Source organism: Sardina pilchardus, chromosome 9 (genome assembly GCF_963854185.1).
Source record: "Sardina pilchardus chromosome 9, fSarPil1.1, whole genome shotgun sequence".
Taxonomy (NCBI): domain Eukaryota; kingdom Metazoa; phylum Chordata; class Actinopteri; order Clupeiformes; family Clupeidae; genus Sardina; species Sardina pilchardus.
In genome coordinates, this window is record NC_085002.1 from 23,067,827 (window position 1) to 23,092,465 (window position 24,639).

Consider the following 24,639-nt stretch of genomic DNA (forward strand, 5'->3'; position numbering starts at 1 on the left):
CCACTACTTGTATGTTGTACATGTACTGTATTGGCTGTGCATATACAGCAAAAATGTGGACAAAAGCCAACAAAAAACAACACTGAACTCAAATTTGTTGCCAAATTAGCAACAAATTTGAATTTCTTAACATAAGGCTGCAAGGAACACAAGCATAAAACCTGGCCTATTATTTTAGTCATCTAAATTTACATTTGATTCAACTCATTATTATACAGTAAATCCACAGACCTCTATCAATTGACCAGATAGATCCCAAGAAGTCTCCACAGAGTGGGACCGAGGACAATTCAATCAATAATCAATTAAACCACATTCATTTCACTTCCCAAATACTCTGCCAGAGTTCCATTTGCAGTGACTGCACCATCATGGCAGCACACATGCTGTAACATGTTGACATGTTGTGTTACGTTTTGACATTCAGTCTAAACTTGGATTTTAGCTCAAATGTCATTATCCTATGATCCTATGATGACATTTCTGTTTGTTTCTGTGATGTGCTTAAATGGCAGATATACGTTCCTTGATAGGCTGATTTTAATGGATCAGCCAAGCTAAGTTTAGTAACTTGGGGGGCATGGGGTTGCACTGTAAGTCTGATTTATGTGCATGCATATTTTTAAACCTGTATTTATGACTCATAGTTTGATCTTATAGGCCTGAGCTTAAGAACCACACTCATTACAATTACATGGTGGTGAACCACTATGTAGGGTATGCTTGGACGTGTAACAAAATCATCCCCTTAATAATTTGATAGTAGATTTCATAATGGACAACTTATTGTATTTTGAAAGGAAAAAATAACTAAAAAAGGTACATTTGTAGAGGTAAATTTGCCTTCTTCTTGCCTTGTAGTAGCACATTTTATATGTTTTATAACTTGTACGTAGTCTATTATGAACATTCAGACGTATCAATGTTAGCATTGAGAAAACATCTGAAATGATAATAATATGCTACAAGTGACTCATGTAATATATCTGTCATTAGTGGGCATCAAAAAGAAGTCCAAAGTGCCAGGTGTTATGATCACACAGTATGTGGAGGATTCAAAAATTCCTGAAGGCAAGAGCCACCCTGACTTCACACGCAAACCAATCGCCTTAACCATTCAAGAAGGTAAGGTGATAAAACAATGAGACCCATAGCAATGGGACCCTTAGCAAATGTTTAAATGTTTTCCTTCAAGCTGTAAAGTAGTCTTAGCACCTCTGCTCACGCTATAACTAAATGTTTTGTGCATCCATAGTCATTAGTGGGTCAGCATCTGTTCTAATATTTATAACAAATTCATTGTTACCTCTGCTTTTCTTTAGGTAAACTGGCCATTTTCAAAGCTATTGTCACCGGAGATCCACAACCAACAGTCACATGGGCTCGTAATAATGGAGAAGTTACTGATCCAGAAAAATATCAATGCAAATTTGATCCAAATTCTCATGAGAACACCCTTGAGGCAAGTATTACGTAAAAACTCAACACAGGCAACAAACTAAAGGTTTAAGTGTTTTTTATGCAAACATACAGTATTCTATTCTATTTGCAGATGCCAAATATTTCATCAGAACAAGCAGACACATATAAATGCTTTGCCGTAAATGAATATGGGAAAGCTGTTGTTACCGTTATGCTCAATGTTATAGAAGGTGAGAGAAAGGCCATGATATACTGTAATTATCAGAGAAATGCTGTGTAAAGCTGTGCATGTGCAATCTGTACAAACTTGATATAAAAAAAGGGTGAGAGTTTTTAAACGAAAACAACAGGGGCAGCCAAATTCAGCATCATTTTTCTGTCATTTTTCAGTTGGCTTCAAGAAAAAAAAGGCTGTACAAGAGGCTCAGGCTGCACCTGAACGTAAGTGTCAACACATTGGTATTTATTAATAACAGACATTAAAAATGTTCCCTTAGCATACACATTATTTACCAACATTGATTTGTGTCTGCATCCTAACCTGTATCTCATTTGTTCATTTAGTTGCAAGTGGGATGCCTGTGCTGAGAAAAAGGTAAGGAATAGTATGGTAAAGTATGGTATGCCGTATGGTGTTAAAGGGACACTTCACCGATTAGCATTAAGCTTTATATCTTTAGAAAACCAGTCATGTTTTTGAATGGTCATGCATCATTCCCTCAGTTTGCCTTGAGATGGGAGAAATACGGATTTCAATGTTGGACTTCCTGCTTTCAATGATGTAAAATTCATCATTTTACATCATTGAAAGCAGGAAGTCCTATTCATGGGTTTCATTGAAATCCGTATTCCTCCCATCTCAAATCGGTGAAGTGTCCCTTTAATAAGGAGTTTACTGGAATTTTCATGTTTTCTGTCTTTATTGGGGAGTTTTGTTAGCCTGGGTGTTCCCATCCTGCCGTGCACAGTGATTTCATTCACGTTGTTAAGGCAGTCTCGAAACTAGCGCCCTAATTTTTGCCAGAGACAGGGGACCTATCACAGAACATTGGAGAAAGCAAGACCATGATGAGCTATGCACAGACGCATTTGATAGACATCCGTGGTGCCAATGAACGGATCTGGGGCTTGTTCACACAAATATTGAAACGTGCACGCATTTGAAAATATTAAAAAGCGTTATCCTCTTATTTCTTGCTTCCCCCCACCGTCCTACAATATTTAATGAGGGGGCTTGCTTTCATGTTTAATGTTAACCAAAGGCACACAATACTGAATTAAATGAGGATGTAGTCCTCATTGTGTAGTCTACATACTATTATTTCAACTAGAAAAGCACTCAGAGAGCGCAAACCTCCTCCAAGGGAACACGTACATGTAACCGCCTCCTGCATCCAGACGTTGATACGAATCACTCCCAAAATCAAATAGTTTCTTCCTTGGGTCATTTCAGACCTTCCTTGGAAATTTAATTGAAATCCATCCTTAACCTTTAAGGCCTGAACACACAAATCCGACCGGCCGACCGTCGGCAGAATAGCTGTCGGACTATCAGTCAGGCTCTCGTCTCCCCTGGTCGGTCAAAAAAGTGCCATAGAACACACCGAAGCGACGCCGACGCAGTTTGTACGTTCTGTGCGTGCGTGAAGTTTGATACATTACCCATAACTGCAGGCTTCAGTCAGCCGAGTAGATGAGTAGATATCATGCAGGATTCGCGGAACTAATTGCCACTAGTTTTCGGACTTCTCTGATTAAGCAAGAAGAAAATATAAATATAATTATATAGTGTGTATTATTTTATTGCCATTGCTTGTGTGTGATGCCAACGAAACACTCTCTTGGGCACGGAATAAATTACTTTTCGCCTGTTAACCTAGCTAGCTAGCTTGATAGCTAACATTAGCACAGTAAACGAAAAGTGAATGGGAAATATCAACCAATCAGATTGGTAATTGATGCCGACGGCCACTGGCTGACTCTACATGTCAAGTCGGCCAAAACTGGCCAAAATTAGCCCCGACGCCGACGACGACTGGCGACGGCACGGGACACACCAAACAGACTCGAGTCCCCGACCGCCCCCGACTGCCCGACGGCCGATTATCGGGTTGGTGTGTTCAGGCCTTAAGAGTTAGCCTATTTTGCGAACAAACAGACAGACAGACAAACAAACAAACAAACTAGAAAAGCACTCAGAGAGTGCAGCTCTGCTTTCTATCAAACCTGAAGCGTTCAAATCTTTTTATCCATGTGGGAAACAAACTAACAAACCAACAAACAAACCCCGATGAAAACATAACCTCCTTGGCGGATGGTATAAAGGGTAGATAATTTAATTTCTACTTTTTATCATTGTATGCTAATAAGTTCATCCACGTTGAAGTTGTAAGGCTTGCCGACGGCAGCTTTAATATGAAAGCTTACAGGCCTACATTAACATTGATAATTTAAATGCAAAAATCACATGTTTAGGAGGATTACCCTTGCTTGCATAGAGGGGTGAGGGTCTGTTTGTTTCAAATGAGTGAACCTCCATTTGATTCCGGGTCCTTCAGGTAGGCCCCATTCTCAAAAAGGCTGGAGACTTTAAATGATGAAACAACAATAGCTAAAATGCATTTGCAAACACCATTGTCTTTCCACTATTCAGTAAAGTGAAGCCTAAAGTGGTCGAGGAGAAGAAAGAAGGAGAAATTGACCCAAAGTTCTGGGAACTCTTGATGAGTGCCGACAAGAAAGACTATGAAAGCATCTGTGCAGAGTTTGGAGTTAAAGATTTCCGCTGGATGTTAAAAACACTGAATGAAATGAAACGTGAAAGAGAAGAAGAGCAGGCACAGGTGAGGCTTCGACATGTTCTGTAATCATCACAGATTATGATACAGAAAATGCTATAGTGTTATTGTGTGTTTAAAAAATTACCCATCTTTGTCATTTTCCACAGTTCATTAAAAACATAGACAAGCTTAAACCAATTAAAGTAAATGCCAATGGAAGTGCATCATTTGAGCTTGAAATGGACCTACTGGAAGTTTCTAGCAGGATATTCATCTACAAGGTAAGACAAAGCAGCAGGTGCTTACTTGACTTCAACACTCACAAATTCTGCACATCCAACTGGGAATAGAGTTGAGAAGTTCTCTTTCATGGGAATTTCACAAGTCTTACAGCAAAATAGAGAGATGATTATGATGATGACTAATTATCTCTGTACATTCTTTATAACCATTCAATACCAATACTACCCAGATTGAAATATATATATATATAATATATCAAATGCTGAAATTACTACTCAAGAATTATAGTATAACAGGTTTATTTAATATTATATTTAAAGGAATCGTATGTAGGATTTTGGCCAAAATGTAAAAGCGGTGTATCCCCTCCCCCTCACTTGAGTCGAAGTTGGCAACCTGGATACCGAAACACTACTGACTTCATGATTAGTAGATAGGTGGAGCGTGGCGCATATCACACAATATGTAAACATCAACATCAGTTGAGGGCTGCAATTTCACTTTTTTAAATGACAAAATCCTGGCTGGACTACTGTTGTCAGTGATATAAGTATTTGAAATGAACATAATTTCTTAATGTCTAGTGACAAATCAGGGCCATTTTATAATTAATTGAAATACATATCTTACATACAGTTCCTTTAATATTACAAAGCACAATAAAACCAGACTCATTTCTAGGTATTAACCTAATATCAGAGACAGTAAATGTGAATGGGTTTGCACACCCATTTTACAGTACTGCAAAAAATAATGTAGTAAAGCTTCATGCACATACTGTATAACACGTAATATACTGTATTTAGTGAGACATTCCTGCATGCAGCCTATATTTCCATCAGCGATTTTGCAACAGTCTTGGTATGTGGTACATGGACGCATATGTGAACAGATTTCCAAACACTGAATATTTCCCACTAACCAAACCCTGTCCATGTCTGTCTAAAAATAGTAAGCATTATTAGTGTTGCTCTTGAAATGTGTAATTCATATTTCTAAACAGGATGGTGAGATGGTTCCATTCAGTTTGAAGCAAGACGATGAAGTCAAGCATGAATTGAAGCAAGTTGGGAAAAAATATGTGTTCACTATACGAGACCTTCTACCTGATGATGCTGGTCTTTATCAGATGGATGTTGAAGGTGTCACAGTTTTTTCCACAGACTTCAAAAGTAAGTCTATGACTCTCTGACTAACTGCCAAGTTCAGCCTCTCCCTGCAGCAAGGTTTCCTAACCATTAAACACTTGAAAACACAGTGTAAAATATTCAACATATGAAAATGTTTTAATGAATTTATTCGTCTTCAAATAACAATTATTTTCCTCTCCAAAAAGCCACTCCACTCCAAAGAGCCACAGCTCTCTCACCTCCCATACAAAAATATAATCAATTTGACCTCACTCTTCAGATTCTACAAAATCTTGAGAAGTGCTCTGAAAAACTCAATGGATGTTCTACCAGAAAGACTCAGGAGACTGATTGGCTAGGAATGAACAGATGACATAGCGAGAAACTTTCTAGTAGTACTTCTCCTGAGCTGTGATTGGTTAGCGATTTACTGTATGAATGAAATAGTGACTATGAGTCTCTCCTGTAGAACTTCGCTAAGGCTACCATTTCTGTTTACTGGTTGACTGCACTTTCCTTTAATTTCATCTCTCTACCCTTTTTCCTCTACTTTAGTTCCCATGGTGGACTTTTTGGTGAAAATACAAGAGGTTAAAGCAATGGAGAGAGAGGATGCTGTATTTGAGTGCGTCTTATCAAATCCGTTCTCAAGGATCAACTGGTTTGGAAAGAATGCCGCACTGGAAGCAGGAGAAAAGTTTGACATTGAAGTGTCTGAGGACAAGCTCGTCCACAGATTAGTGGTTAAAGACTGCGCGATGGTGGACAAAGGAATCTATGCAGCTGTCGCTGGAATCAAGTCCTGTAATGCATTTCTGATAGTGGAGGGTAAGTATCGGTTTCTGGTAGTTTGTTTGTTTGTTTCTAACCACATTATCTGGAAGAGAGTGCTCAGTAAATTCTTATCACCGTGCCCTGTGTGTTCCTTTTAACAGCCGACAATGACCCAAATATGCGTGGTAAAAAGAAGACACGGAAGACCACTAAGGCTGGTGGCTCAGGTCTTGACCTGGAAAAGATTGCAAAGGAGCAGCAAGACAAACTCCAGAAAGACAGAGCAGAGAGAATAGAGGCAGTGCAAGCTGCAAAGGAGGCCGCAGCAACTGATGATTCAGGATCAGGAACAGGGCAAGCAGCACCGGAGTCAAAGCCAGAGCCAAAGCCAGAGCCAAAGCCGGTTGAGCCAGTTGCAGTTGAAGTTGCAGTTGAAGAACCAGGTAAGACCTTTTTCAGTCATGAGACTAGAATTGCCATAATTGCTGTTAGTCATATTAATAATAATTCAATGAAACTACCTATTTGTAGTTTGACTATTTACAGCATAATTCATTTGTGTTCAGTGCATACCTTTTTGTAACCTTTATCTGATTCATCTAAATTCCAAACGTATTGCAATCATGCAAGCAGTTGTCAACATGTCTATGTATGGCAATTACTGATAGGACACTCACAGACTGTCAAAGGGTCTGAGTCACAACATGAGGCTCCAGCTATGGGTAAGATGATTGAGACTGTGTTTATGGCTGCATGGATGCCATCACTCAATCATGAAAGCCATTTGAGAAATAATGGCTTTTCTGGCTGTGGACAGTGTTTCTTGACTCTACATCTCTTCATGACTTCATGAAGAATAAGAGTAACAATAGCAGCAGTATCAGCGGTGTTAGTTCAACGCCACCTAATAAATAAGCTTGCACACAATTTTACTTGAACTTTTTGATATTTGCACAAAGAACGGACAATGTTGATTCCACATTGATTTTAGTGCTCATTTCAGACAAATGCAATATGCCAAAGCACACCAAGTACAATGACACATAACTTTATACTACTGCTTGGTCAAAATTCCTATTGTGATGCGTTATTTGGAGGGTGCATTAACTTTCGATATACACACGGCTATGTAATAGTTCCATTTGTTTTTGACCCGTATGACACAATTCCCTTAATTCATATCAATGCACGGGCATAAATGGAATGTGAATGTAACGGTACAAACGAAACTAAGTAATTACAGTAGGCCAATATAAACGAAAATGATAGTAGCAGTGGTATAAGCGGGATGCGAAAACCGAAACTTTTGGATTGTTTGATTATAGTGCTAAATGCCGACGTTCCTAACCCTGCTCACAAGTGTCACCTGGTGGTTGTTTGGGTCATGGAACGGTATTCGGCCTATTAAAAAACATTTCAGACACCATGTTAATTTTATTGATAGTCTATATCACGTATATAAACCTTGAAGTATTACATTTCTGCAAACACTAACTTGACCTCTCATCCTCATTATTAAAAGCAGTAAACAGAACAAATGTTTCCTAGGACACACACAGTGGTAGGAACTGAAGTTCAGAAGTTCAGAAGCTAGATACCGCATGGCTCTAGAGCAGGGGTGTCAAACTCATTTTCACCGAGGGCCACATCAGCCCAATGGTTGCCCTCAAAGGGCCAGATGTAACTTCTAAGATTTGTAGCACCAGCCACCAAATCTTTAGCATCGGTAAAACTTCTCAAATCGAGAAGAGCAAAAGGTATCAGCATGACATGTTCTTTTTTATTATTGTTATGTTTTGTAAAAACAAAACACCACTGTCAGTTCCATACAGTTTGACTTTTTCAATGAGGGTCACTGGTCAGTCAGGAAGAGATCATGCCATGGATTCTTTTTTTTCCATATTTCTGAGTTTTTAGATTCGAGTATATTCAACTTTATTGTCATTGCACGAGTGAAATATCAGTAACGAAATGCAGTTTTACATCTAGCAAGTGATGCAAACGAGTAGGCTAACTGTCATGTCAAAAAGTGCTTACATATGAAATGCGTCACCGTCACATACAGTAGAAGCGAACGGTCCCGGTGGACTTTTTCTTTGAAGTTTTAAAGTTGAAAGGTGTTGTGTGGATTCTATGTTGTTCGTTTTCAACTGAAATGAAAATGCAAAGCAACAGGGCGATTACTACAAACTTCTAGCATACCTCTGCTTGCCTGATATGAATGCACTTCTTCTCGGTCAGAATAGGCTTATTTTCGCTTTTGGCCAAACAATCACTTGCTCGATTAGCAAGGATTTGGAGCTGGATTTTTTGGATAATAGGACTACACACAATTATACATGCCTTTTAAATGTAGACGTAAACGTATCACGTAGTTTACAACTTACATCGATTCCCCTCTCAAAGAAGCACACGCACTTCAAACAATCATGCGTTTGACAGGCAGGCTAAACCGAGCGCGTAATTTAGGCGCTCCGTTCGCTAAAATAGTTTAGAATACTGGTCTATTTTGTTTTCTCACGTAGGCCTACTATCACATCTGATGTAGCCAGTTGCACTGATCATAGAGGAAGGTGGTTGATGTTGCCTCCCTGTCAGTCTCACATGCGTGCATTGTATTGCAGTGTATTGCCTATACGCAAAAACGGTATCAGACCTTTTAAGCTCTCGCGGGCCACATACTGTATCAGACCCTTAAAGCTCTCGCGGGCCATATGAAATGACGTGGCGGGCCGCATCTGGCCCGCGGGCCTTGAGTTTGACACCTGTGCTCTAGAGCATACATAAAAAGTGTTGCTCATAGACAGTAAAGTTGTTTCCCCCAACAATATGGCAGCCGTGAAACTTAAGACATTTGCTGAAATATGATTCATATTTCCATAATTCAGATAAAAAGAACAATGCCTCTTATCTGAAAAATGAGCACTAAAATAATGTGTTGTCTCCCTACAGTGTTTTTATTATTATTATTATGCTATGCCTTTTGCATGTTGCTATTGCTTGTTGTATTTGTTTAGTACTTTGTCACATTCCGCTTGCCTTTATCCTCTCTTCTTTTGTTTGTGTTTTAAAACATTTGTTGATAAACAAACATCAGGGCCAATCATCAGACTAGAATTGCTATAATTGTTGTTAATTAATCATACCGTATTAGTCATTCAGTGAAACTATGTATTTGCAGTTTGACTGTTTACTGTGTATAATTAATTTGTGTGCAGTGCATTATCCTTTTGTGAACTTGATCTGATTAATCTAAAGTCCAAACGTATTGCAATCATGCAAGCAGTTGTCAACATGTCTATGTATGACAATTACTGATAGGACACTCAGAGACTGTCAAAGGGCCACAACATGAGGCTCCAGCTATGGGTAAGATGATTGAGACTGTGTTTATGGCTGCATGGATGCCATCACTCAATCATGAAAGCCATTTGAAAAATAATGGCTTTTCTTGTTGTGGACAGTGTTTCAGGACTCTACATCTCTTCATGACTTCATGAAGAATAAGAGTCACAATAGCAACCGTATCAGCAATGATAGCACAATGCTACCTACTAAATAAGCTTGCACATAATCTTTAGTGAACTTTCTGATAGTTGATCAAATAAATTGAAATATTGAGTATTAATTTTAGTGCTCATTTCAACAATAACAAGAAAATAGTGAGTATAGATACATTTTGGGCATGATAAATGGAGACATTACAAACCCTGAAATGCTAATAACCATGTTGGATAAGACCAGATAATCTCAGAGCATGATGCAAGCAAGTCATTCACTCTGCCAAAGCAGACCAAGTACAGTGATGTATAACTATAGTGACCACTACATTAGCATATCTACAACGCAAGACATGGCGAGATTTGTATGGGTTAGGTTACAGTGCATGAACTGGGAGTACAAATGCCGTACACATCTAAGGAGTGGGCACTAAAAGTAATGTGTTGTCTCCCCACATTTTGTTCCCGTTAAATTATGCCTTTTGCAGTTTGGTGTTGCTTGTTGCAATTGCTTTGTATTTTGTCACTTTGGTTTTTAACCTCTCGTCATTTGTTTGCATTTGAAAACATTTGTTCAGAAATACATATCAGGGCCAATCATGAGACTAGAATTGCTATAATTGTTGTTAGTCAACATGTCTATGTATGGCAATTACTGATAGGACACTCAGAGACTGTCAAAGGGTCTGAGTCCCAACTTGGGGCTCCAGCTATGGGTAAGATGATTGAGACTGTGTTTATGGCTGCATGGATGCCATTATTCAATCATGAAAGCCATTTGAAAAATAATGGCTTTTCTTGTTGTGGACAGTGTTTCAGGACTCTACATCTCTTCATGACTATGAAGAATAAGAGTCACAGTTTCAACCGTATCAGCAATGTTATCCCAATGCTACCTACTAAATAAGCTTGCACACTCTTTCTACAGTGACGTTTAACTATAATGACTGGTACATTAACATATACATACAAGGCAAGACATGGCGAGATTTGTATGGGTTAGGTTACGGCGCATGAACTGGGAGTACAATTACCGTATAGATCTAAGGAATGGGCACTAAAAGTAATTAATTGTTTCTCTACAGTGTTTATTATTATTATTATTATTATTATTATTATTATTATTATTATTATTATTATTATTATCATTATTATTATTATTATTAAGCTATGCCATTTGCATGTTGCTTGCTATTGCTTGTTATATTTGTTCAATATTGTGTCACATTGTGCTTGCTTTTATCCTCTCCTCATTTGTTTGTGTTTTAAAACATTTGTTCAGAAATACACATCAGGGCCAATCATGAGGCTAGAATTGCTATAATTATTGTTAGCCATATTAGTCATAATGCAATGGAACTGTATCTTGTAACCTTCTATCTATCTACCTATCTGATCCATCATTAATTCCAAACTTATTGACACAATCATGTAAGCTGCTGTCAACATGTCTATGTATGGCAATTATTGATAGGACACTCATACACCGGCTCAGCTGTCGGTTTAGGGTCTGAGTCCCAACTTGGGGCTCCAGCTATGGGTAAGATGATTGAGACTGTGTTTATGGCTGCATGGATGCCATCACTCAATCATGAAAGCCATTTGAGAAATAATGGCTTTTCTTGTTGTGGACAGTGTTTCATGACTCTACATCTCTTCATGACTATGAAGAATAAGAGTAACAATAGCAGTATCAGCGGTGTTAGCACAATGCTACCTAATAAATAAGCTTGCACAGCTTTTTTTTAAACCTTCTGATAGATGCTCAAAGAGATACTATGTTGATTGCACATTGATTTTAGTGATCATTCCGGGGGGTTAAAACCTAACCAAGCATTATCAATTTTACAAGATCAAAAAATCTATTTGGTATTGTTTTTAGTATGAAAAGCCTTGCCTAGTGCTCTCTCGAAAGAGTATTTTGACTTAATTTAAGAAGACTTTGACTTATTTTAAGGAGTCTTATCAAGAGAAATTTATTCAACGCACTGGCAAAATTGCTTGTTTTTAGGACTAATTTATTTAATGCACTGGCAGACAAATTTGTTCATTTTCAAGATGAGACATCTTAAAAGAAGTCAAACTCTTCTTATATTAAGTGAAATGATTTTACGAGAAAGTGCTAGGTAAGTGTCTTTATACTGAAAACAATGGCAACTAGACTTTTTGGTCTTTATATAAGATTAATGAGACTCGTTTGGATTTCATTAGATAAGTACATGTAGTTCTTGCAGTGCGTGCGCGCACACACACACACACACACACACACACACACACACACACACACACACACACACACACACGTTACCTGAAGAATGGACACTAAAATGATGTGCATTTTGCAGTTTGTTGTTCCTTGTTGGATTTATTTTGTGTTTTGTCACTGTGGGCTTGATTGTAGTTTTTCTTCATTTGTTTGTATTTTAAAACCTTTGTTCAAAACATATCAGGGCCTGGTTCCCCAAAACCTTCACAAACACATTGTTTGTGAGTTATATCTTACAGTAAGCTTTACCTTAAAGCAGCACCATGCACGTTTTTACCTTCATATAACAGCTTTGAAGTAATTTTGATGGTAAACGTCATAGAGATGTAGCATAGTTTGCAGTTAACTATAGGCAGAAAACCAGCCTTGCAATTTGGCTGTCGGACGAGCTCCAGTGAAATCTCACAAGAATCACAAAACATTATCTGATCAGCAGATATGGCTGTTTGGAGCTTGTCTTCAGCTATTAGTATACTCACTTATGCATTTATGTGGCTGAAAGCACAACAGTTGCAATCAGGACTTTTCTCCATACCCACTACGCTACCAACACCTACACAACTAGTGCCTTCAGCTTCAAAACAAATGCACATATACCATGTCTAGAGGAAAACATTTACAATAAGGGAAAATGGAAATGCTGTACGACTCTAGGGGAAGTCCATTAAAAAATAAAACCTGAAATAACATTCCCGGATACCTCTAAGGTTTTGACGTGTTCCCCAAAATGTTCATAGCTACATATACCCTCTAAAAATGTGTAAGGTTAGTCTGGCCAACAACTGCTATACAGTTTTAGAGTCTAAATATCTGATGTTAATGGCAATATATGCACTTACTGCCAAGGAAGACCTACAGATGTGTTGCATTCATCAACATTTTCTTCTTCATTTAATAAAGAGGAGCCAAACAGCAGAATGCAATACACAGCGGAATTAATACATTTGCTGTATTTTACTTAATCTCTATAAAATGTGAATCTATAGAGGGTGTCTGCAGGTTTTAACAAGTGCAATTTTAGACTTTTTTAGACCATTTTTAGACATCATGACTTTCACGAAGTATTTAAAAAAAGAAACAACAAGCCAGATTGCGGTCAATTGACATCCTGTCATCATCCTGCATCCTGTGACGACAGTACATTTCTGTTTCACATCTGTAGTTTTATTATTACGTTCCACTAACAGCAACATGTCATGTAGAACTACACGGACCATAACTGCCACCATAACAGAAAAAGAAAAAAACAGAACGGCGTGGAAAAGGATGTAAAACAAAACAAAAAAACATTAATCCTTTGTCGATATTTTGCATTGAAACGTAGGTCTTAAATTACTCAAACTCAATTTTAGACTTACAGTGCAAAATATCTCTATATTTTAGACTTTTTTAAGCCTAAAATTGAAAATGTGTAATTTTAGACTTTTTAAGACCCCGCGGACACCCTGTCTATAAGTAACTTGCACGTCGCGGTCAAAGTTAAACATATTGCAACTTCCGCACAAAAAGTGGCAAAGCGGCAAAATGCCGCTGGCGCTGCGCTATACTAAGCGCAGCGGCAGACCAGTTCTTGTGCACTCAAACCATTGAAAGTAAAGTAGGGTTTCAGAGCGCATGTCGTGTGCAATGTGATGGGGCCTTGAGAGATAGCTCAGGAAACAGGCCAGGGAAGTAAATAACTTTCATAAGGTATATCTTTAACGCCTTTGTAACATGTTTATTAGAAATGCTATTGGGAAACCTGACCCAAGTCATTATTACCATGCCATACCCATCCTCAAAACAATCCAAAGAAAATTGTACACATTCTATTGCCTAATGTCTGACGTGTCTCTTGTCTTGAAATAGGGTGCCAGCACTGAATGTAATTACATTTGTGCAATAGCTCCCAACCCATGAAGTAGTTCACCAGAAATACATCATTTTAGACAATACTTTGACAAAGTTTGAATTAAAATAAGATTAGTAGCAGAAAAAGAATAATTATGTATGTTCACCTTTATTCAGGAACATTTGCTGTAGCTATTGAACTCAGTGCTAGAGAGCACCTACATGTACTGTAGCTCAACAGCCACAATAAGGCATATCAGAGCAAATCTCTATAAAATGATTACATTTGAAAATAACAAGCCATGGCTTTGTCAATTTGATGACATTGAAGGGGGTAAGGGAGACGGATCAGACGCTGATGGAGCTCAGCTTGGCTCAGGCACCGATGGATCTGGGTCCAAAATCAAAGGTTCTGGTAAGAGATCACCAAAGCAACCTGTGCACGGGTGCAACTACAACTACCAGTGAATTATAAAACCATGTTCTTAACCATTACTATTAACTTATATAAGCAATACAATAAGTACTGTATGCAATGATCAAAAACTGCTCATTAGGTAATATTTCACTAATATCTGTCACTGAATAATAGAAGTTTAAAAGTAACTAATAACGATTAACGCAATTACAGTGTTGAGACAGTGTCGCCACACCTCAACCATTCCATCAGTCGGTCTGTTTGTTTTCTTTTTTAGGATATCCGCATGGTTAGTGGTCACCTTATTCAGTAAGACTTTCAGCATTAACATGTTTTGTTTTTAATTACTCCACAAAACTAAGAGTTCTAAAGTTAAGGCGGCCACGTCCATTGCTTTTAGAAGTATCTAAATCCACCAGTAGGAGCATCTGTTAGCAGTTGCGAGTACAGGATCAGTATCAGCATCAGATAGGATCAGTATCTAACTGAGGTGTTTAAACAATTATATTATCAAAACATTGCTGTAGAGTGTTTCATTTGGTGACCACTGACCATTGTAAGTGATACTACATACATTGTGTCTCACCTAGGGCTATATTGTCTTGGCCAACCCTGTAACAAACACATTATTATACACATTAATCAACTCAACCAAATTAAATAATAATAATAATAATAATAATAATAACAATAATAATAACAATAACTACAGACATACAGAAGTCAAAAGTTTGGACTCGCCTACTCATTAATGGGTCTTTCATTTTCCTTTTCATTTTTTTGACATTTAGAACAAAATTGAAAACTGGAGACTATGACAGAACATGGGGTTATGTAGTAACAAAAGAAGTGTAAAGGGAAATGACTTATATGTTAATCCCTTACGAGAAGCCAACCTTTGTTGTAATGAAAAGTTATACCCCGGGAATGATTTCCCAAAAGGCTTGAAGGAGTTCCAAACATACATGTTGAACACCTGTTCAACAAGTGTCTAGTTAGCTCCTTTTCGTCATGTCAATTGTCTTGTTTTTGATGTGTCCAAACTCATGACTAGAAGTGCAACTTTCAAGTCCACTCTTTCCTCACTAATACCACAGGTATGTGGTAATATGCAAATCATTTGACGTGTATCTATGATGCTATTTGGATGAACTTCCTCTATGTGCTTGTATGCTACCTAATAACTGTCATTGTATGTCCATTTTGCCAGACTAACACAAAATATTTGCTACATATGTTGTTTGCTACATGCCACTGCTTTTTCTTGCAAACTGTGTATAGCCGAGGATTTAACTCTCTCAATGCAACCTAACTCTATAGCTTTTTTGTAGGATGTAGGCTGACAGGAAGCCACATTTCGTCAGTGAAAAGATGTTTCATTTTATTGTAACTACCAGACAAACTCTGTTCACGGCACATAGAAGAAGAGGCTCATTTTACTCAAGTCAACTTTACATGCTCTCAAACATAAAGCATTTTCCACGTACAATTAGTATAACATAATGGTTAAACAATTGATGTGAGGCTGACATATATCCACTGCAGAAAAAAATTAACCTATTTACTTTTGTACTACCTACAGTAGAGGAAGATGTAAGCCTCACTCAGGGGTTGTCAGATACATATGCAATCCGTGGCCAACCAGTGGAAATGACTTTGACCCTTAGCAGTGACAAAGCTGAAGGAACCTGGTATAAAGACGGGGAGAAGGTGAGCTCACCATTACATAACTGCTATGAGTTAATTTTAAACCAGAGATGAGTGTTCAACATAATAATCAGCAGCCTATCCAGTTGTCAAAGAATCCAACTTTCTTTCAAAATACAGCAAATGTAACTGTCCGGGCGCTATTTAGGCCATCAGAAATGGACGGTCAGAGGTGTAAAGTTTACACAGTTAATTACTTTCACTATTGACTGACAAGGGGTTACCACCGAAAACACTGCCTGAAAGAAGCCCAATAATGTTCGAATAACGGACGAAGGATATTTAACCTGCAGAGAAGTTGCTGCTTACATCTCAGGACAGTGCACCATCAGCTGTGCTTTATATGTGCCTTACGCTATAGACTATGTTTTCTTGGTGAGTGGCTTCTGATGATATTTAGAGGGTTTAAGATAGCGATTTTTGGATCATGCGCACAATCTGCCACTGACGGTGTAAGATAAGAATAAGCTTTGCACTACTTTGCACCCTGTTTCTGATCTCCAAAATAGAGCCTTCATGTTAAATACTAAATGTATTTTAAGTGTTAAATGCAACTGCCAAATACATGTACCCTTGCTTAACTCTAAGCAATAACCAAAAAAGTGCACATTACTGCAAACACATTGTTTATGCCTTATATTAAAGTCAGCTTGCATATTCTTTTTAGCTGACCAGTGAAGCTGGAATGGAACTTAAAAAGGATGGTGCCACTCATAAACTGGTGATCCAAAGTGCTAAGGATGATCATACTGGACAATACACATTTGAAGCTAGAGGGTGTAAAACAGAAGCATCTCTGACTGTTGGAGGTAAGGATACATATATCCTGAAAATAACTATCTATTATCACTACAGAGGGGAAAAAAACCAAACAATAGCTGAATCTCTGGCAATGATAAACAGTGATGCCAACTTGACTACCGTAATTTCCCGACTATTAGCCGCGGCTTATACATTGATTTTGAAAAAATTCTTCAGCTATGAGGTTAATACAGCGGGGCAGTTAATATGGTGTTAATATGGTTTTGTTTCTTTTAACTTGCATAAAACACTGTCCTGCGGCTTATACACAATGTGGCTTACATGCGGGAAATTACTGTATCTGCCTTCATCTACAGATGCAGCCACCTTCACCCTCCATTTACAGTATGTTTCGACACTCTAAACTTAATTTCATACCTTTCATTTTGGATTCACAGATGCGCCTGAATTTGACCCCGATGACCTACACAAGTTCTCAAAGCCAGTGATTGTGAAGGTGGGCCAGACTGGCTCATTCAAGATGCCATTCGAACCTCAAGAGAACCTTGAAATCAAATGGTTCAAAGAGGGTGTTCTACTGAACGATGGAGGGGGAGTCAAGATCCAGAGAGAGCCCAATCACAGCCGTCTTATCATAAAAGACTGTATTCGCACTGACGCTGGAGAAGTCAAGATTCAACTCAAAACCCCATTTGGTGAAATTGAGGCCACTTCAAGACTCATTGTGCTAGGTGAGATTTAAGTAATAAATGGATTTCAGGAAAAAATAAAGCATATTTTTCTATGGTGTTTTCCATGATATAAGTATCACATCAGTATCGCATTTCTCATCTACATCCAAAAGACAAGCCAGGGCCACCAGAGGGTCCAGTGGAGGTTCTTGAAAGCACATCCACTGTTATTGAGCTGCAATGGAAACCCCCGAAAGACGACGGTGGCTCAGCAGTGACAAACTACATCATAGAGCGACAGCAAGTGGGTCAGCCCATGTGGAGAAAACTTGGAGATGTTTCAGCAGACCGAGTGACGTTCAGAGACCGCAACGTCATACACGGAAAGAACTACATTTACCGCATTTATGCGGAGAACCCCGAGGGAGTCAGTGAACCGCTGGTGACAGAGAGCACCATGGCAGGAGTCCTGGGTATGCATGAGCTAATCAAATTCATAAACTGAAAACTCACTCAAAGGTTTTAGAGTATTAATGCAAGCCACATTGCAGGTATGTATCGGTTTTAATTTATATATAAATAGTGACTATGACGACTATAATCTCGGAAAATCCACAATCTGTGGATGGCACACTTACTTGAAAATGCTAAAAGTCAGATGGATAATTACATGCTAATTGTAATGCTTTGAATAAGTACCGAAGACCTGATGAAAGCATCTGAAATATCTGATCCGGTATTACACTCTCAAACACTACTCTCTTCTTTTTTTTTAGTGTTCCCGGGTCCACCATGTGCACCAAAGGTGGAAAGTGCTTTCAAAAACTGCATCAATTTGAAGTGGGAACCTCCACTCAATGACAACGGAACAATAATCATTGGATACCAACTGGAAAAACGCAAGAAAGACACACAACAGTGGATTGCTCTGAACCCTGTGAATGAGCCAATTGAAGGTATCTATGAACAAGAACCCAGACAGTTCAGACTTCAGTTATTTACACATTAAGTTACTTGCCACTAATAGCCCAACCAATTTATGATTGAAAAAAAAACAATATTGATTTATATATAGAGAGAGATATTGTATATTTATATATATATATATATATATATATATATATATATGTAAAAATCCATCTTATTGGTGATTGGCTGGAACAGATTGTTATGTTTTTATTGTCCAGGTTGAATCAAGTTGTTTTTATTGCAGTTCTTGGAGCCTGGGAGAAAATGCTTTAGCTTAGAAACTGCCAAATATTGCTTAGAGCACCATTCATTATTTGAGCTGCAAGCATTTGCCCATGCAAATTGCAGCCTCAGGTTCCTGTTATTAGCTAACGCTTTCAGTTTGAACTTAAGCAGATCATCTTGACCATCTTTACATGCCTAAATGTTTGTTGCAATGTGATTTACTGATAAGTTGAACAGCTATACCTAATAAAGTGGCCATAAACAATTTTGGACTATGCAATTTTGGATTATTTTGAACACTTTTTCTGAGGTGATTTGCCAGATGTCTTGTTACTAGTAAAATTGAAGACAGCAAATAGGGGCAAACAACTTTTCACAGCACTATAATTCAAGAAGAGATCACCCTGCACCTTAACGTCATGTTACAGCCCTGAAGTATGCTGTCAAAGACGTATCGGAGGGAGCAGAATATGAATTCAGAGTTTCAGCCATCAATGAGTCAGGGGCTGGAGAGCCAAGTCCTCCATCTGTGGTGGTAGCCGCAAGAAATCCAAAGAGTAAGTAATACACTGCAGTAATTTGATTATTTGCATTCGTACATGGCAACTGATTGAGCATAGTTTTTCTTATTTCTTTTTTTTTTAAGAAAAAAAATCATATTGTTTTTTTTTGTTTTTTTTCTTCAGTGAGACCACAATTCCATAGCCCAGAAGATTTCATGGTTATAAGAGCTGGAAATTCTGTGAGAATCAAGATGACCTATGAGGTAATGATGCTTTTTACACTTTTTTTAGGTGACTTACATACCAGTACTGTGAAAAAGTATTTGCCCCCTTGCTGAAGCTGACTGAAAAGAGGAGTATAAAATCATCTTTTGGAAACTGAAATGTAATGCCTTAATTTAAAAGACGAGTAAAAATCCAACCTTTAAGGACAATATAATAAATAAATAAGAAATAAGAAATAAATGTTCTTCCTTAAAATATATAATAAGCATTTGCACCCCTATAGAGATTGGCATGGGGCTTTTATTTTTATTTTTATTTTTCAGTTAGCCTATTAGCTGGTTTGATTTGCATTGAGCTCAATGAGCATTAAACAGGCTAATACGCTAACTGAAAAAAATGAAAAATGAAACACCATGCCAATCTGTAGGTATGGTGAAGAGTATGTGAGGATGTGGGGTTATTTCAATTCCAAAGGCCAAGGGAACTTTATCAGGATGCATAGTATCCTGGATCCATGAAATAGCTGGCCTTTAAAAATAAAAATCCACCTGCCTCAATGGGAATTTAACAAGGGGTGCAAATACTTATGTCCCCTGTAGTTTAAGGAAGAACATTTATTTATGATACATCCTTCATTCACAAAGAAAATGAATGCCCTTAAAGGTTAGATTTTTACCTTTTTTTTTTAAATTAAGGCATTAAGATCAATGTCCAAAAGTTTATTTTATATTCCTCTTTTCAGTCAACTTTAGCAAGGGGGAAATACTTTCTCACAGCACTGTACCGGTATATCAATCAAGTTTTAAATGTCTTGCTCAAGGGCACAATGGTGGAAGCAGAGAATTGAACCCACAACTGTTTTGGCTACTGCATGCTAACTCAGCTACTCAACCACTATGTTACCACCACCCTGGAATATATCTTTACACTGTTTAAAGTGGTAATATTTCCCTCTTAGAATGAACATTATAACCATCACAAGAAATAACTAAAAAGACGCATAACCATCCATTGCTCTTGTGGTCATAGCATTTCAGTGCATAAAGACACTGGACCACTTTAGCTTCTTGAAGAAAAAGGTACACATATACAATTTCAGATTTGTTGTATCATGTAGGAATTTTGAGAAACAATGAAAGTGCTTTTATTGAATTGAACAGGCTTAAGGGCCGTTCACACCAAGAATGATAACTAAAACTAATTATATAAACTACAAACAAATATCGTTCTCATTTAATATGACTGTTCAAGCATTAACTATAACGATAGCGACATGAAGAACGATATTGTTAGAGATCACTTTCAGACCGATTTTGAGAACAATAAAAAGATAATTGCTAATCAGAACCCATCACATTCATTAATACGAGGAGAGACTTATCATTATCGTTGGTCAGTGTGGATGCTTTTATCGTTACGGTTATGGTTATGGTTGTAGTTATCGTTCCTTTAGTCATATAACAATGCTAGCATTGATGGTTCAAAGTTTAAAATGTTTAGAAGCAGATTTAATTTCATTATTAGCTCTCTGATTCCTCACCGGTTGTGCGACATATATGAGGAGCTCGATGTTAGTCTTGGTGACAAAATTTACATCGAAAGTACAGTTAATTACCTTACTTAGTGAGGCAGCAGATTAGCAACAGCTTTTGAAAAATTTGGTGATTTTCCTTTCTGATCTACAGCTAAAAATCTACTAAATACACCTATTGAGCACAGCACTGAGGGACTGAGCAAAACTGCTTGCTGTGTGGCCAATGTGTCGCTTAAAAATGAAGGGAACTCACATAAAGTAAAAAAATGTGCATTAACAATTAAATCATGAAAGAAAATGTCACAAAAGAGATCATTTCTATTCCAAAAAAGGTGTCTGAAATTCATACAATACACTAGCCTGGGTGTTCCCATGCTGCCTTGCACGCAATTTGATTCACGCTGCTAAGGCAGCCTGGAAACTACCGCCCCAATTTTTTGCCTCAGATAGGGGACCAATCACAGAAGAGGGGGGAAAGCAAGACAATGATGAGCTATGCACAGACACATTTGATAGACATTGGTCGCGTCCAATGAACGGATCTGGGCATTTTTTCAAATACGAGAAAATGAACGTTTGGTTGCCAGACCACGTCTCATTGAGAAGTGTTAGGCGCTAGCCAGGCTAACAACGCACCTAAATGTGATGCCAAAGTGTACTCGTACAGATCAAAACAGATTGCATTGAGGGAAATATACTATTATACTTAGAACATGATGGTAAAATATAACAATAGGCTATTTCTACAAGTTGGTACTTGATACAACAATTTGATGATTAGCAATCCATACACCACATTCAAAGGTGTTCATGAAGTAAAATCATTGTGGTCCAGTGAATTTGTCAAGCAAATAATTTATTCTCACTTACACCATTTTCTGAGCCAGTAGTATACACACAGTGCCTCTTCCCTTCCTGTTACAGGCTGAGCCTCAGCCTGATATCACCTGGTTAAAAGATGATGAACCCATCTCTCCATGGGTTAACATCATAAATGTTGAGGGGTCATCAACCCTGGTGATTCCTACATCACAACGCCCAGATTCTGGAATCTACACCATTACTGCCAAGAACTCCAGTGGCTCTGCCACATTTGATATTGAGGTCAGAGTTACAGGTAAGCATGTTAAAAAAAAATACTTTACAGGCACAGGACAGAACTAGACAAGCCCCTACCCTACAATACCCTAATTCTATTAAAAAATACTTCCCCTGCAACCTAGATGAACCTAAACCACCAGGTCCAGTGGCATTAGAACAACTCGTCCATGGGAGAGTAATCATCACATGGGACCCCTCTCCTGACCAGGAGCTGGATGACCGCCTGCACTACATGGTGACTGAGCACGAGTCCAACAACCGCATGTGGCACACCATTGCTGATCGCCTCTTCTGCAACACTTTCACCGCAACCGTACATTCTGGGAGAGAGTACCATTTCCGCGTCTACGCCAAGAATGACATGGGTCTATCAGATCCATCTAATTCACCCACCTGGGGTTTCAACTGTAACAAAGGTGAGTATATATCACAAATTTGGGTAAGAGGAAAGCTTCTTCTATTGAAATGTTGTCCACACAACAATTTGACACTTTATTTGGATAGTCCACCTACAGAGACTTTTTAGTCCATTTGATTCAAGTTAAGCATGTACTGTAAATTGCTGTGGAACAATAACGGATCACCGCAACATTCCACTAGTTATAACTTTAAAGGGCATTAGATAGCAGTGCTTGCTGATAATCTGAGCACCTGTAGATCTATCAAAGTAAACTTCAACATAGACAGCTTTTTGCCATGGTGATCTTACTGTAACTTATAGAAAATATTTAGAGAATAGCCTAACTAGCTTTTCTTCCTCTTCTGCTTTCCATCATTCAGTTGCAGCAACAACAAATGTCCCGGTGGCAGTGTCCTTAGACAGGCCCCCATCCATCATGGTTCCTCTGAAAGTCCACACTCCTCCAAAAGGCTACCAGTGCTTCATGACATGCGCTGTCCGTGGCTTTCCCACACCATATGTCTTCTGGTACCTGAATGACACCTGCATCAATGACAACAAAAACTACTACATCACCAATGCCCATGGCATCTGCTCCATGTATATCCTCAGAGTGGGCACCACTGACGGTGGAGAGTATAAGGTGGTGGCAATCAACTCATTTGGCACTGCCGAGTGTTCCACAAAAGTCAACGTCAAAGGTACAGTAGGGTCTAATAACATCATCCAACATAAAATTGATTTCAAGGGGTTATGAAAATAGCAGGGTAGGGTAATCTGATACTCAAGAAAGTCCAAGACAAATCAGAAATTACAGTTTTTCTCAGTCGCCTTGGTGCTTTTCTCAGATCAGAATGAAATTCTCATAACTATTATGATAACATAACATTTAGTCATTTGTGCACATCGTAGTACCAATTTCTCCTTCCTCTGAACAAATTGCAAATGCTTTTCGACATGTATCAGTCACATTCATACAGTTCTCTGCTGTTTTATAACATTATCATTTCCTTACGTCATGTTAGTCAAAATTAACTATACTTACGAATGCTGAGTAGTGGTTCCCAATAAAACTAACAGTCTTCATCTCATTGTTTGAATCATTACACACAAAATTGTTGAACTAGTTATCAAATTTGTCACAATACTGTAGCATTTCAAAGAGCATATACGGCAAAAAATGTCTTGTACTCACTTACTACCATAACTACACCAATGGTTAACTTTACTGTAGTTTTCAAATGGCTGTATAAGTCTTGAACATTTTCAGGTAGAGTTCTGACCTGTTTTCATAGGAAAACACTGAGAGAATAAACTGTCATGAAAACATGACAAAGCCATTTGAATATCTTGGTGTCAAGACTTCTCATTTTGATGACACTGGCACGGACTATCCATGCTGAGCAAGTGACGTGTTTTGGAAGGATATCCACTAGGTTCTGCAGTTTGCCCTAATTGTTTTGAGAAATGCACTAACTGCTGTGCAAATGTTAATAGTGATGTGAGAAAAGCACCCAAGTGACTGAGAAAAACTGTATAATACAATCGTATGATAAAATCATAGCAGAACAATTAGTATATGAAGTCCAGTACACAGGAAGAATGTAAAACAAAGAATATGAGAATTTCTGAAATCTAATGCATTTTTTCTCTAATTTTAGAATGAACCACCAGTGCTGCCAAGTCAAGTGTGTGCCCTGGCCTTAATGGTGGAAATCCTCTCAAAGAAAAATTACAAGAAATAATATTTGTGTTTGTGTTTGCAATGTTCAATGGAATGCTCTGTGTTAGTCTTTAATTTAATAAAATTATTTCTGTTCTCTAATTTGCACAGAAAATTATGTATTTAAATTAATTCAAATAAATAATATTTTTTCTGTCAAGACATTATTGGTGTGGCATGTACCTGCATACTTAAATAAAACCCGCAAAATTACCACAAGATCTAGTCTAGCATATTGTTATAAAACCCACAATGCTATTATTCACACATAAATGCTACAGGCGACGCATACACTGCAGAGGAAGTTCCCAGGAATTAAAGCCAATTTGCCAATGCCTTTTCTATACTAATTTACAAAAAGTCTGCCTATTTGCTTCACCTTTTGTCGATTTGAATGGTTCAAACTGCACCTATTACTTCATCAAATTAATTTGTTGTCCATAGTTCTGTCTAATA

The 24,639-nt window shown here is 38.0% G+C and overlaps 1 protein-coding gene across 6 annotated transcripts in view; it reads left to right on the forward strand.

The window, feature by feature from the left end:
- Positions 1–24,281, forward strand: part of LOC134093082 (immunoglobulin-like and fibronectin type III domain-containing protein 1) — a 30,925-nt gene extending 6,644 nt beyond the window's left edge. For 2 of the 6 annotated variants that reach the window (XM_062546381.1, XM_062546383.1), the window contains 24 exons: positions 997–1,125; positions 1,323–1,462; positions 1,553–1,652; positions 1,813–1,863; positions 1,987–2,017; positions 4,076–4,265; positions 4,370–4,483; positions 5,449–5,617; positions 6,131–6,403; positions 6,511–6,792; positions 7,018–7,071; positions 9,671–9,718; positions 14,277–14,360; positions 15,946–16,073; positions 16,738–16,879; positions 17,270–17,563; positions 17,677–17,976; positions 18,280–18,459; positions 19,126–19,254; positions 19,384–19,463; positions 21,884–22,076; positions 22,183–22,476; positions 22,841–23,161; positions 24,122–24,281. In XM_062546381.1, the coding sequence (XP_062402365.1) occupies positions 997–1,125; positions 1,323–1,462; positions 1,553–1,652; positions 1,813–1,863; positions 1,987–2,017; positions 4,076–4,265; positions 4,370–4,483; positions 5,449–5,617; positions 6,131–6,403; positions 6,511–6,792; positions 7,018–7,071; positions 9,671–9,718; positions 14,277–14,360; positions 15,946–16,073; positions 16,738–16,879; positions 17,270–17,563; positions 17,677–17,976; positions 18,280–18,459; positions 19,126–19,254; positions 19,384–19,463; positions 21,884–22,076; positions 22,183–22,476; positions 22,841–23,161; positions 24,122–24,126 (3,731 nt within the window). In that variant the 3' untranslated portion in view covers positions 24,127–24,281. Of the gene's footprint in view, positions 1–996; positions 1,126–1,322; positions 1,463–1,552; positions 1,653–1,812; positions 1,864–1,986; positions 2,018–4,075; positions 4,266–4,369; positions 4,484–5,448; positions 5,618–6,130; positions 6,404–6,510; positions 6,793–7,017; positions 7,072–9,670; positions 9,719–10,511; positions 10,566–14,276; positions 14,361–15,945; positions 16,074–16,737; positions 16,880–17,269; positions 17,564–17,676; positions 17,977–18,279; positions 18,460–19,125; positions 19,255–19,383; positions 19,464–21,883; positions 22,077–22,182; positions 22,477–22,840; positions 23,162–24,121 lie in introns of all 6 variants that reach the window. The other 4 variants (XM_062546382.1, XM_062546385.1, XM_062546384.1 and 1 more) reach the window with 4 other exon arrangements.
- The last annotated feature ends 358 nt before the right edge of the window (positions 24,282–24,639 follow it).